General features: G+C 36.0%; 1 protein-coding gene across 4 annotated transcripts in view; it reads right to left on the bottom strand.

Annotated features, from left to right (window-relative positions):
• Positions 1–15,380, bottom strand: part of GALNT3 (polypeptide N-acetylgalactosaminyltransferase 3) — a 53,493-nt gene that overhangs the window by 17,228 nt on the left and 20,885 nt on the right. For all 4 annotated transcript variants that reach the window (XM_059704233.1, XM_059704232.1, XM_059704235.1 and 1 more), the window contains exons 2-3: positions 11,085–11,708; positions 6,818–6,990 (exon numbers count right to left, since the gene is read on the bottom strand). In XM_059704233.1, coding sequence (XP_059560216.1) covers positions 6,818–6,990; positions 11,085–11,599 — 688 coding nt within the window. In that variant the 5' untranslated portion in view covers positions 11,600–11,708. The remainder of the gene's footprint in view (positions 1–6,817; positions 6,991–11,084; positions 11,709–15,380) is intronic.

Here is a 15,380-nt window from a genome sequence, read left to right as displayed (position 1 = left end):
GCTCAGTGGATAGAGCGTCGGCCTGTGGACTGAAGGGTCCCGGGTTCGATTCCGGTCAAGGGCATGTACGTTGTTTGCGGGCACATCCCCAGTAGGAGGCGTGCAGGAGGCAGCTGATCGATGTTTCTCGCTCATCAATGTTTCTAACTCTCTATCCCTCCCCCTTCCTCTCTGTAAAAAATCAATAAAATATATTTTTTAAAAAAAGATGAAAATTATATCTTTAACTCTTCATTGAAAAAAACTACACATGCAAATCTGGACTATTGTAACATATAACATTATAACATATTAGAGGCCTGGTGCATGAAATTCATGCACTGGGGGAGGGGGGGGGGACGTGTCCCTCAGCCTGGCCTGTGCCCTCTCGCAGTCTGGGAGCCCTCACCAGTCCTGAGCCTGGCTTCTGGCTGAGCGGAGCTCCCCCTGTGGGAGTGCACTAACCACCAGAGGGCAGCTCCTGCATTGAGTGTCTGCTAGTCATTCCACCATTTGGTCTATTTGCATATTAGCCTTTTATTATATAGGATTAGAGGCCTGGTGTGCAAAATTCATGCACTGTGGGGGGGCGGGGGGAGGGTCCCCTCAGCCTGGCCTGCGCCCTCTCGCAGTCTGGGAGCCTTCACCAGTCCTGAGCCTGGCTTCTGGCTGAGCGGACCTCCCCCTGTGGGAGTGCACTGGCCACCAGAGGGCAGCTCCTGTACTGAGTGTCTGCCAATCATTCCACCATTTGGTCTATTTACATATTAGCCTTTTATTATATAGGATTCTATATATGCCATGTTAATACTTTGGGGCAAAATGAAAGACTTTAAATGGAGTGGACCCGGGAGTCAAGAAAATGCATTTGGAGATCTGAGAAAATTAACTAAGGAAGTAAAGAAACTAAATTTGGGCAACAAAAGATTTGATGCTTTTTAAAATTATTATTTAATTTGGAAATGTGAAGAAAAATGCCAAGTATCAAAAGGATTCTCTGATACTTAGGCAGTGATCAAAATCATTTAAGACCAAAATGTTGAGCAAAAGTAAGACAGTCCAGCCCGGCCGGTGTGGCTCAGTGGATTGAGTGTCCTCCCACACACCAAAAAGTTGCTGGTTCAATTCCTGGTCAGGGCATACACCTGGGTTGTGGGCTCAATTCCCAATAGAGGGCTTGCAGGAGGCAGCCATTGATGTTTCTATCTTCTCTCCCTCTACCTTCCTCTCTCTAAAAAAAATCAACAAAAACATAGTTCTTTTTTAAAGTAAGAAAGTTCAAGGCTATAGCAGTTTGGGAATATTTCTGCAGTCAGCAGAAAAATTTCAAGTTTTAGAGTCTCCTGACAGAATTTTTTCCCTTTAAAATATGGAATAAGGGAACATGTGAATCAGGAATGAAGCTAAAAACAAGCAAAATTTTAGTAACAGATGTATCATTTGAGATATTAAGTATTTCAATTTGGATGAGAATGAGACATTATAAGCAAGATTTAAGACAGTAGGTAAAAGAAAACACATTAATCAGGTCAGTCAAGTATTCATATTTTTAAACAATTTCTTGTTGACTATACAATGCAGTCCTTCCAGTGGGCTTCTTGGGCCCATAGGATAGCCTCAAAAAGACTAGGGAAGCCTGGATGGCATGGCTCACTGGCTGAGCGTCAACCTATGAACCAGGAAGTTACGGTTCGATTCCAAATTGGGGCATATGCCCAGGTTGTGGGCTCTATCTCCTGTGTGGGGCATGCAGGAAACAGCTGATCAATGATTCTCTCTCATCATTGACGTTTCTATCTCTCTCTCTCTCCCTCTCCTTTCCTCTCTGAAGTCAATAAAAATAAAAATAAAGTTTAGGGAATACTGAAAACATAAATAAATGTCCTATTGTAGATGTTGCTTCTGCGAGATTTCAGAAGCAAATGTAGATGGTTTCATCTATGATTATATATTTTTTTTTCAGTGCTTCAGTGGTGAAGATAAGAGAGCTGCTTATTGAAAACAAACATTCATAAAAGAAGTGAGAGTCTAGGAACAATTTTAGTAGAAAAATAAATCTAAACATTGTTGTCTCAGAGTAATAGATTAGCTTTTAAACACCTTCTAAGTTTCTCAGAATTAATTTTCTGAGAGACAAGCAAGATTGCAATTTTTCTTAAAAATATAATTACGGATATTTCTGCTTTAATCATAAACTTCTAAAATAGAAACATCTGAAAGGTATTAATGTGGATTTTTTAAAAACTGGAGTCACTATAGATTCCATAAAGTCCTAACATTGTTTGAATTTTTAAAAAAATTATTTGCCCACACCTTCCAAACTTCCTGTAAATTCTTATCCAGCCCCTAAATTTAGTCCCCATCTACACCCCACTTTTTGTGAGGTTAAGAGCACAAAGCTATGCGATCAGACCTCCTGGGTTCAATTTATAGCACCATTACTTTTAACTGTGTGACCGCGGGCAAGTTATTTCACCTTTTTGTAACTTAGTTTTTTTTATCTCTAAGATGGGGATGATAGGATTTACCCTCACAAAAAATTGTTGGAAGGATAAAATGTGAGGTTACTGTACAACTAAAGCATTTAAGAGAGGGCCTAGCACAGGGCCTATATTCTGTAAATGTTGATTATCTTTTGTTTTGCTATCATTGATATTTAACTAAAGGGTGTCCCAAAATTCACGCAAGATTTGAATTTTACGCCATTTGTGCCGTAAAGTGTTGCCAACGAAAAAAAAAGATAGCGTGACAGCTGACAGTTCAGGGTTATTAAAAATGGAGTGCTATACGAAAGAACATGTTTTTATAGTTGAGCAATATTTTAAAAATAATGAAAGTTTGGCAGCTACAGTTCGCAATTTTCGTGCAAAATATGGTCAGAACAGTGATTTAACTTCATCAACTGTGAAGAGATTAATTAAAAAATTTAGGGAGACTGGATCCATTAGTGATCTTAAACACTCTGGCCGTCCTTCAACAAGTCGTTCAACACAAAACATCGAAGCAGTTCGTGAGAGTGTTGCTGAGAGTCCAGGGACATCCTTTTGGCACCGTGGTCAAGAATTGGACATTTTAAGAAGCTCTCTACAGTGTATTCGCACGAAAGGTTTGCATCTTCATGCTTACAGAGTTCAACTGACTCAAGAACTGAAGCCTACTGACCACGCACAGCGAATGGAGTTCGTTGAATGGATTATGGAACAACAACAAGTGGATGCTGATTTTTCAAACAAAATCATCTTCAGCAATGAGGCTCATTTTCATCTTGATGGCTTAGTTAATCGACAAAATTGTCGCATTTGGGGCTCAGAAAATCCAGGAGTGATTGTTGAGAAACAAATGCATCCCCAACGTGTCACTGTTTGGTGCAGATTTTGGGCTGGAGGCATCCTCGGACCATTATTCTTCGAAAATGGGGCTGCTCAGGCGATAACGGTTAATGGTGCTCGCTATCACGACATGATAAAATTTCAACAAGAGTGCGTATGTGCCAGCAAAGCCGTGGAGGCCATTTACCCGATATGCTATTCCATACATAACCCTATACTGTATATTTTATGAATCAGTAAAAAAAATTACAATTTTTAATTATAAACCTGTGTTTTCTATCAAAATTACTTCTTGTGTGAATTTTGGGACACCCTTTACATCTGTTATTTGATTATGGCATACTTCTGCTGCTTTTCCCTAAGCCAGATGAAATCAGGGATTGTGGTTTCTACTTCACAAGCTACTTACAGCAAGTAGGGACACATTTTTCCACAGTGGGTATTTACTAGACAGCTCTTTGACTCGATAAGATGAATTATATTAATATGCAAAGATAGCCTTTGCCAAGAAAACCCAAATATATCCTTAATTGCTATAGAGAATTATAAAAATATTCACACCCTTTTGATCAAGCAATTCTACTTCTAACTTATCTGAAGATATAATTCAAAAGAAGAAAAACAGAAGTGCAAGGATATTTATTACAGTGTAATATAGAATAACAATGAGGTGAATAAAGGTGAATGGTTACATAAAATGCATCTAGTCCATAACTGTCATTAAAAATAAAATTTTGAAGGCAAAATAAATGAGCTAATAATGTTCTGTGACATGTCTAATTTCAAAACTGGATTTATGACATGGGTATAATTAGATAAACGTTCTATAGTAGATAATGATTAAAAGAGGAAAAGATTAAAATAACTGAAACAGGAAGATTATGAATAGATGTCACTTTTCATTTTTATTTCCTTTACTTCTATTAATGTTCTTTGTGCAATTAAATAATAAAGTTTCCTTCAACTGAAGACTTTTGAGAAGTAGCCTTACTGTTCCCCTATTGCTTCACTACTTGAAAAATCAAGCAAAATAAGAATTATCTGTGAATCAAGTTCAAGAAAACAAAGAGGGAAAGATTTCTAAGATAAGTGGTTGTTGTTTTTTAAAGCTAACACATATGAAGTATGCAGAAGTTAATCAGATGTCACTTTAAACTCCATGGGCTGCAGTCCAAACCGTAAGGATAAGAAGAATTCAGAACAGATCAAGCAGTAAATAAATTGGTTGATTACAACTGAGCGGTAAAGTCGCCTGGGTAAGAGGATTAAAGATTCAAATCAGAGATCTGCATAAAGCGCTTAACTGTAGGTAGGGGACTTGAATTATAAAGCTTCCGCATTTGGCCCAGCCGGTATGTCTCAGTGGTGGAGCATCAACCTATGAACCAGGAGGTCATGGTTCAATTCCCAGTCAGAACACCTGCCTGGGGTTGTGGGCTCGATCACCAGGGAGTATGTAGGTGGCAGCTGTTTGATGTTTCAATCTCTCCCTTCTCCTTCTCCTTTCCTATCTCTCTAAAAATCAATAAAAACGTATTTTATAAAAACTTTGCCATCTGGTAAATATGTCTCACATCCAAGCAAAAAATCCCCAGGTGATAAGCAACCTGATTCCACATAGATGTTAATGTAAATTGAGAACAGAACTGCAATTCACTGAGATTTTGTTTTGAAACCACAGGAGTGTTTAGAACAGTGGTCCCTAACGTGGGGCACACACTCCACCGGGGGGCAATTTGATTTTTTAAGGGAGGCAATTCTAGAATGAATTATTAACAGTGAATCTCTTGCATTTCTTATGGTTCTAGGGGCCTCATCTACAGTATATAAATATATATTGTGATATATTTATGCATTTCAGTTTTCTATTATGTTTTGAAACTTTATTGGCTATTTTTTCATATACTTCATGTTACTTTTTTAACAATTTCTTAGTGATTTCTTCCTTAGTACTTCAACTGCCCTTTTGCTCTTTTATTTTTCTCTTTCATGGATGCCATGTTCTTTGGAAGCTTGTTTAGACCAAGTTAATGGCATTTAAGGTTTCCTCCACCTGAATAGGAGTTCATTTTTTGAATACTCTATAATAATAAAAGCGTACTATGCTAATTAACCGAACGTCCTTCTGGACGTCCTTCCAGGTGAAGCTGTGGTGGTGGGGGCCGAGGCAGAGACGGCCACCACAGCCAAACCCCTTGCATGAATTTTGTGCATCAGGCCTCTAGTAAGAATTATATGTCGGGGGGGAAGGGGGGGGGGCATCAGGATTATATAGATGTTTAGGTGGGGTATGGCAGAAAAAAGGTTGGAACCACTGGTTTAGAATTATATGTAGAAATTATTAAATAAGTAATTGTATATTAGAAATAAATAGGTTAATAATTTATGTTTTATTCACTTATTACCATTTCTGAAGTCTTGGTACAGCTTATAATTGATAACATGTCACTTAATCTGCAGTATCTTTTTTTTTCTTCTCATGACACATAAAGGAATGGTTTATCTTACCACAGATATTGCTTTGGATTTGATGAAAGAATACCAACCCCATTTTACAGATGAGTAAACAGCTAATTAGTGTTGGGGCTGGAAGTTTTCCTTAAAGAATCTGGTTCCAAACTATGATTCATTCAAGAATAAATGTCGCAATCCTTGAAACAATCTATATCTGTTTGGTATTTAAAATGCTTGTAATGTTTGAAAATTTAGCAAATTAGAGTATTTGTCGAATTAGCCTTGCAATTCCAATTTAAAATGTGTAATTTAGTAAGTGCCTCTTGACTTTAATTTTAAGTAGCTATGTATTAAAGAATGTGGCTAACTTTGCAAACAATATTGAAAAATTTAAGAGCCAAACTAAAACAGGATGTGATAACTCAGTAATTTTTAACTACTTATTTATATTACATTTATTTATATTAACTCATCTAATTTTCAAAACAACCCTAAGAATTATATACTACTTATGTACTTCCTCAATTATAAACTGCACAATTGAATTCTTCTTATAATCAATAGCATCTTAGTTTAATTGGCTATGAGAGCTTCTTAAACTAGTGATATATAAACTAATTACATATCATACAACAAACTTGATGAGATATGGCATTTTTTCCACTTTACAGATAATGAAACTAAAGCATTGGGGGTAAGGGGAAAAGAGGGTTAAATAACTTGCCCAAGTCACATAGCTGGTTAGGACCAGAGCTGGGATTCACACCAAGTCTGACACCAGGCTCAAGTCTGTGCTCTTCATGACTATTCCTTACAATAAGTGTTACATTTCAGACTACAAAGTTATGAACAATGGTGTTTTATACATTTCTGAACTGCAAAATATTAGAATATCAACACCCTTGGATTCTACTTTCATCCACCATATATAGCATCCAAACTATTATATTCAAGTTCTGAAATGGCATCTGAGAGTACAATATAACTCAATAGACATTGGACAACACCATATGGATTTACTTGGGAAACAAGCTAATTTGCATATGCTTTCTTACCAGCTACACTAGCATCATCCACCAAAATGATTTCCTTCAGCAGTATGGCAGGCGTAGAATAGAGCACACTGTGGACAGTTCTAAGCAGCGTGGACCATGCTTCATTATGAAAAACTATTATGACACTGGTGGTAGGCAGGGGAGGACAGCGCTTAAATTTTTGTTCAATACATCTAGAAAAAGTCAAAGTAGAAGAACAATTATGAATTTTATTACTTTATATCATAGCTATGCCATTACCAAAATTATTATTTAACCTTTATCACTATAGAAATGGTAGTGAATAGTTTTTTGTGACTTTTTACTATGTAAGATAATCTTAATGCTGTATAAACATAAGTAGAGCAAAACAAAATGCTTTACAAGACCTAGATCATGGCCACTCATATGTATTGCATGTCAAAGATGAGAACATGCTATTGTAAACTTTTCAACAGTATAATTTTACATAAAAATAACATTTTCAATAAGGAAAATAACCGACAAGTGAGACCACCTATAAAAATGACAAATACTTGTAATTAGTCAAATAAAAATCAAGTTTTTCTCCTTCCTTGTGGAAATCATACATTTTTCTTATTTGTAATTTTTAAAACTGCAATTTAATTAAATATTCATATATGTACAGATTATCTTAAATCAGATACTTTCCTAAGTACGTAATATTTTCCAAGTTTATTTAATCAATTTACTTAATCTATATTTGAACCAATAGGGGGAAAATAGTGTACTACATAGCTATGCATGATTTTCATTATTCAGCAAAGATTTTGCTCCAGTAATCCAATCTATTGTTTAATTAAATGAGACAAGGCACTTTCAATATTTTGAAAAATACATTTATAAATTTAAAATAAAAGTCCTAAATCCATGTTATTAGTCCTGTGCTCTGTTACCACATGAAACATCAATAGGCACAAGGAGAGCAACACTAGTAATTTTTGACAGGTTAATGGCACTGTGCTACCCATTAGCTATAAACAAGTTATAAATTGATTCATTTTTATAACAATGTCTTCCTCTGTGAAAACTGTCTTCATATGAAGCATTGGGGTGTGGGAGGACCTGGACAGACTCCAGTCCCCTGGCCTATTGCATTGAGGTGAAGATCAAATGAAATAACATGCAGGAGAGGGCTTCAAAACATTGTAAAATCAAACATAGTGAACCTGGAACATATGGAAAAGATAAATAAATAAGTTTATCTTTAAGTTCACTTAAAAACCATAAGTGGTTGTATAATTTCAGACAACAGAGCACAAAAATCTCCCACACAGTCAAAAGGCACTGTAAGTACAGTGTGTGAACAAGTGCTGGTCAAACACAAAGAAAAGGAAGTAAATCATTCACTCATGGAGATAAGGGCCCAGAGCACTTTAGTCCCTCTGCCAGGGCCAGTGGGGAAACCAGAGCCTCCAGTATGGTACGAGAGGCCTGGGACTGCCACCCTGGGAAAAGATATCCTACAAACTCTCATTAACCACTTTTATATCCAGGCCTCAATATGTATGTGTCTTAGATTCTTTTCTAAGAGGAGGTCTTTAGGGTAGAATATTTGTAGTGATAAAAAAAAAAAAAATAGACTGGGAATAAGTATTGAGAGGGTATCAACACCACCGGATAGAAAAAATAGAGGAATTGACTGAGTGAAAGTGATTTTACTCTCCAGTGCATTTGTTATTTCAAAGTGTAATATACATATATCGTCAGAGCAAATAATCACATTCATCCTCATTGATAGATGTAAGCAAGTTACTTATTTCTAAATTGAATTTTGGATAAACTACTAATTAAAAATAATATCCAAACATAAACTACCTCATCCTATATAGTACTCTTAATTACACAGAAACAAATAACTAAATACAAGCTTGTATCTTCAGACATAAAGGTTTATAAGCTAACAAACTATAAGTAAAAATTATGAAAAACTCCATATTTTCTTTTTTTTAACACAAAAAGAAACCTTATGATTTCCTGTCTTATAAGCATTTTGGGGAGAGATTTTCAAGATTTTAAAAAATGTTTCCCTACATTTATTTGCCATGTGACTAACTAATGTAATATTAATCAAGAATTACAAAAAGGTCTTGAAGATTTAAAGTATAAATCTTTACAAAAACTCACACTAATAAAATGTTATCATTTTAATCTTACAATGCTTTCCCTTGGTTTAATCGAGGCTTTATTTGCTTAACTGATAACCACTAATATCAAATAAAAGTGTCATGTCATATCATTAATGCAAGTGGTAATGAAATTTTATATTACTTCATAAACCTCATTTATTTGGAAACAATTAGCATGTTAAACTTATGCTTTAAAAACTGTTTCACATGTCATTTAAAGTAGTGAAATTAAAATAACTTGCCAAAGTGACTGCATATTTCTAATCAAGCCATTTGAAAGATTTGGCAAATAGAAAAGTGCTCAATCAGTCACATCTGGTTTTGGGAGAAACTAGACCTATATTTCTAATGAGCAAAGAAAAGATTAGGAATTCTTCAGAAAATGTGTTCCTTGCAGATAGAGGTTAATTTTAAAGTAGCAAATTATTAAGTCTTCACCAACTCTTCACAGTCATAGGTACCCATGCCTATCCAAAAAAAAAAAAAAAAAAAAAGGTTCTTTACGTGCTTAGTTATTTCCCACTTACTTAATGATGAACATTATTGAATATTACTGTAATTTTTAAATGTTATATTGGGGGGGAAAGTTTATCTTGAGCTGGCATTGATTATCATGTTAAAGAATAAAAAGTATGTTTCTTCATTTGTGATGTGAATTGATTTTCAGTCAAGACCTTTCTCCAGATCAGTGAAGTGCAATACTACGTTTTAACTTAACATAACAAAACTGTGCCTTGTTATAACAGCTAAAATATTTGTTAGACATTCATTTATTTCTTTACACATTTATTTAATATCGATGAGCAACCCAACTTTGAATCACACAGATTATAATACAGTGACAGCCCTGGATGGTGTGGCTTAGTTGGTTGGGCATCAGCCCATGCACTAAAAGATGACTGGTTTGATTCCCAGTCAAGGCACATACCCAGGCTGTGGGTTTGATCCCCAGTAAGGTAAGTTCAGGAGGCAATTGATTGATGTTTCTCTCATGCCTACCTCTCTCTCTTCCTCTCTCTCTCTCTCGTTCTCTCAAAAACATATCCTTGGGTGAGGATTTTAAAAATTAAAATAAAAATAATACAGCAACAGAAATTTAATCTACACAACTTCAACATTAAGGAACTCATAGTTGGAGCAGGTATTTATGATCAGATCATAAATCTAGAAAAATATGAATGAAGCAATAGACCTAAGTCCTTTTCTTTAGGTTCACTTCCAAATATATTTTTATTATAACCAGAAAGCAAAATATGTAGCACTGCTTGCTTACAGTTTTCTGTCTTAGAACTTTAACAAATCTATAGATGGTCTGAAAGCGCTAGAAATTCATTTTAGCTATTTCAGTTCAAACAGCATTTGACCACTACCTCAAAGATAACAAAATGGTTCATTAACTAAGGACAAACAGTATAAAGGAAGCTGGAGGAAAACTTAATCAAAATACTATATACTTGAAATAAGCATGTAAGTAACGTGTCAATAAAAAGCAATCTTGACTTCTCAGAAGCTGAAGGGAAACAGATCTATAATACCAGAACTTATTCAACAAAACTATAGAGAAAGGAATCATAGTTGAATTACTAATTATAACAATATTGTCCCTTAAAAGACAGGTCATGAAACACAGGGCATTCTTAAATATAATGAAATATAATTATAGCACAGAGAGTAACCACAAAGTCTGTGACTTGATTCATAAAATATTGCTATTTAACAGCTCCAAAGTCTTGGCATACTTTTTAATCATTTCTATTCTACAGTAATACACAGAGGAATGGAGACAACTCCCATATTTTCCATAAAAACTGTCCTGTGTTTCTTTCTTAACAGATGAGGAAACTAAAGTGTTTCAAATAAAGAATTTATTTGTGATTCTATAGATGTCAGATCTAGAATTCAATATTCTAATTTCTAAGACAATAACTTTTCACATCTCCAATGCCGCACCAGGAATAGATACGACTATCTGGCCTCAATAAGAAAAATAAAAAGTAATTAAAACTGAGTAAATAAATGATAATTGGTGATATCTTTTCCCCTTAGAGTGGCTAAAGAACAAGCAACTTCCTTAGCTAACAGCCTTCCCCTGCAAGCCCTGATGATAAACAGAAGACAATGAATATTCTTCAACATACTCAGGAGGTCGAGTGTCTGGTCCAAGGTCTCGGTGTAAAGAAATCCTGTCACTTGCAAAAGCATTAAAACAGTGTTGTGCTTCTCCCCGTTCTTTCTCCTTCTGCTCTTCAACACTTAGGCTGATTATTTTGAATGCTCTACCAGAAGCACCAGGTGCATTAGAATCCTGAGGTGGGCGGTCAAGAACCGGCTTCAGTTCTGCTGCTGTGTAATATCCTTGCAAACAAGGTCTCTCACCAGCATCAATGCTTTGCCTAACAGGTGCTCCTATTTGCATTTTTGGCATTGCGTCTTTAATATTGTGTACAGCTTCTAGCATTAAATCAAGCATCTTGGGTTTCTTTTTCATGTTCCTTTCCATCCTTGATTCCTCTTTGGATTGTTGAACACTTACTTCTCTTTGCATTAAAATCAAAAATATTATAAAGAAAAAAATTACTGCACCAAACTTCCAGAACTTTTTATGAAAATGTCTTTTAAGATGTAATTTCACTAGTCGCTTTAGTTGAGTCATTCTGACATTAAAAGCTTGTCACTTGACAAATAACAGTTATAGTTTCCGCTTTTAATTATATTTTTTATCATGGATTTGCTGGCAAGCAGGTTTCATTAAATGGTAATACCTATAAACAGAAATGATAAATGACATTAGTTACTATTCATTCCTATCAGTATGGTTCAATTCACTCATTCAACCAACAACTCAACAAGAGCTACAAACAATATACTCCTATCATATATAACAAAAGGGTAATATGCAAACTGCTGAACGGCAGAACAACCAGTTGCTATGATGCACACTGACCACCAGGGGCAAATTATACTTTTGGAAGAACACAAATACAATTAACCACAATCTATTAGGACTATAAAATATATTAGAACCCTAGCTGGTTTAGCTCAGTGGATAGTGCATCAGCCTGCGGACTGAAGGGTCCCGGGTTCGATTCCAGTCAGGGGCATATGCCCAGGTTGTGGGCTTGGTCCCCAGTAGGGGGCGTGCAGGAGGCAGCCAATCAATGATTGTCTCCCATCATTGATATTTCTTTCTCCCTCTCCCTTCCTCTCTGAAATCAATCCTATATAATAAAAGGCTAATATGCAAATTGACCAAATGGTGGAACAACCAGTCACTATGATGTGCACTGACCACCAGGGGGCAGATGCTCAATGTAGGAGCTTCCCCCTGGTGGTCAGTGCGTTCCCACAGGGGGAGTGCCGCTCAGCCAGAAGCTGGGCTTGCCAGCAGGCTCACAGCTGGCAAGCACAGCAGAGGTGCTGGGAGCCTCTCTTGCCTCTGCTGTAGTGCTAAGAACCCCTTGGGGGATGTCCGACTGCCAGCTTAGGCCTGCTCCCCTAAGCTGGCAGTCAGACATCCCTCAAGAGGCCCCAGACTGTGAGAGGGTGCAGGCTGGGCTGAAAGACCCCTCCTCCCCCAGTGCATAAATGTTGTGCACCAGGCCTCTAGTAAAAATATATTAACAAAAAATAGTAAATAAAATATTAGGTATTTTTCTCCAGTAAAAAATACATTGTTAACTCTGGCAAATAGCTATTATATAATATGCATAAAATTACTTTTAAAAATATATTTTGAGTCTAAAATAACAGGTATCTTAACTTAATAATCAAGGGGGCAAAGGATTTCATTAAACTGATTATAAAGAAAGGGAATCCATAAGAAAGCAAAGGTATACTGACAGGTACTATCAGCCATTCATTCAAAAGATTGCTTTTTATTTTATGAAGTTTGCCCATAACCTATGAACCTTTACTCCAACTAAACAAATTAATATTAAAAAGCAGCATCACCAACAAGTAAACACATTCTTGCAGATTTGCTGACCTGACAGTACTTTGAATTCTGACAAAACCAATTAAGACTAGAACATTAAGAGCATCGGTTGTTATAAAATAGCCATTTTCAAATACAAAAGTACATCACACAAAATACAAAAATCTAGTAGGAAAAAAAAAATGCATCAAGCTTTACTTGTAGTATCTCTAAAGAGGCAACAGAGATCATCAAATTATAAAAGCAGCATTTGGCCTGATAAAATACTGCTTGCTCTTGACCCTAAAAACAGAGCAACATGTTTACTAAAACCTAATATAGGCCACCGGGAGCAAAAGAAAGGAGGGGGAGAAAAAGGGCATCTATGACAGGCTGAATCACAGTGAGGGTTTATTTTCTTCATGGTGCTTTAAAAAAAAAAAAAAAAAAGGTAATGTGAAAGGGTTTTAGTACACAATTACATACCATGCACCATTATAATTATTCAAGTAATTTGTAGGGGTAAGACCTGTCCTCCATAAACATATTTTAAGGAAAATATCATTTATAGAAGTGAAAACTAACTTTGACATTTTATTCCCTTTATCTTCCAAAGTTATTATTAAATTTAAAATAAGAAAACTAAGTTCAAAGATGGAGTCTCTGGTCTTTAGCAAGACATTTTAAACTGAATAAACAAAAATGCCAGAACTTGCATACTTAATTGTATATACTATTTCTAATTGGACTGCTCTAAATTATTTTTTTTAGTATGAAATGGATACTAGTTCCAGAAAATACCTCAACTAATGACGTATATGCCCATGAAAATGAGATGCCAATATTTCTGAGCTTTGGTTATTTCAAGAGCCTCAAGTAAAGAGTAAATGCCCTCCTAAGCTTTATACATGGTTTGAAGACACAATATAAGGAGTTTGAGAGCCACACAATTGTTGTGTAATGTCTTATGTCAACTGTTTTGTTAAGCTGAGACTATAAAATTAAAGATGCCTCTTACCTTTAAGGAGCAAAGACATGGCATGTCAACAGGCAACAAGAAAGCAGCATGACATGTGCTATCACAAGAGACTGTGAAAGCAACATGGAGGGTAAAGAGAAATGTTGGAGGAAATTTCCCAGAGATGACACTGCTGAGCAGGATCTTGAAGATAAGCAAATTGTAGGCAGGTGGACAACAGAGAGGAGAGAGAGGGAATGGCCGATACAAAGGCATGAAAAGCCATGGTCAATCCTGAGTACAGCAGAAAGGGAAAGCACAGGTTTGAAATGGTAGGAGGTGAGGCTGGAAGGTCAGTTAAAGGCAAGTTAACAAAGATAATTTGGAATCTACCAATTTGTCCTGAATAGAATGAATAAAAAAGAACTGGATATTTTAAGGAAGGGTTATAATCACATTTATGCTTTAGAACAATCAGTTTCTTAGTGCCAGTAAAATTGATAGATACAAAAAAAATTAAGAGATCAGGAAGGATGGAGAAGACTGATTCAAAAGAGTTCAGAAACCCTAGCCAGTGTGGCTCAGTTGCTTGAGCATCATCCCATGCACTGAAAGGTGGTCAGTTCAATTCCTGGTCAGGCCACATACTCATGGTTTTGGATTCGATCCCCAGTCGGGGTGCATACAGGAGGTAACCAATCAATATTTATCTTTCTTTCTCTCTCTCTCTCCCTCTCCCTCCCTTCCTCTTTCTCTAAAATCAATCAAAACATATATATTTTTTAAAAAAAATATGCCCTGTACTAGTAAGTGGTATTAAGTAGGACCTGGTGAGAGAGAGAGAGAAGAATGGGAGGTATGTGGGTCAAGTGATGACATTAACAAAGGAAGGATTGATTTGGGATGGGAATTAGGGATATAATTTCTTTAATTTTGGACATGACAAATTTTATATGCTGGTAGGACTTCCCAGTGAGTTCCCATAAGCAAAAAACATATATGGGACTGAAAATCAGGGAAAAGCTCTGTGCTAGAGATGAAAATTTGAGAGTCAGTGTCAGGGTACAGAAGAGTTCACCTATAGTATATATTTAAGGGGTGGGAGGGAAAAAAAGACCCAGGAAAATAAGGAAAACAAATGGGGAGTCAAGTAAAAATACATTAGCAGATAAAGTGTCCGTGTCAGGTAAATTTAGATTTTTTACAATCTGCATCTTATCCTTGAGAGATGATAATCGCTTGACAGCTAGTTGGCCTTTAAAAATAAATTTTACTAGACCTGGTCCAACAAGCTTTAGTGCAAACCCAGGAATGAACCTTGGAAGAGAATACAATAGACTAGTTGTAGTTATGCCCCCAAGATTCTAAGGCTTAGAATCCAGATGCTTTCAGACTAACAGGGCAACCACCTGACCTAAGAGTTTCCAGAAAGATAAAGATGAGAAAAATATTTGGGATAACCAAAATGTTATTTTATAGTCCCCGACCTATGAAATACAACCTAATCACCTTTCTCTAACCACAGCTTGACAACAGACATGGATATAAATCAACCTATGTTCA

This window comes from Myotis daubentonii, chromosome 7 (assembly GCF_963259705.1).
Source record: "Myotis daubentonii chromosome 7, mMyoDau2.1, whole genome shotgun sequence".
NCBI classification, from domain to species: Eukaryota; Metazoa; Chordata; class Mammalia; order Chiroptera; family Vespertilionidae; genus Myotis; species Myotis daubentonii.
The sequence above is the reverse complement of the archived record's forward strand: the minus strand, read 5'-3'. Positions and strand labels throughout refer to the sequence as shown.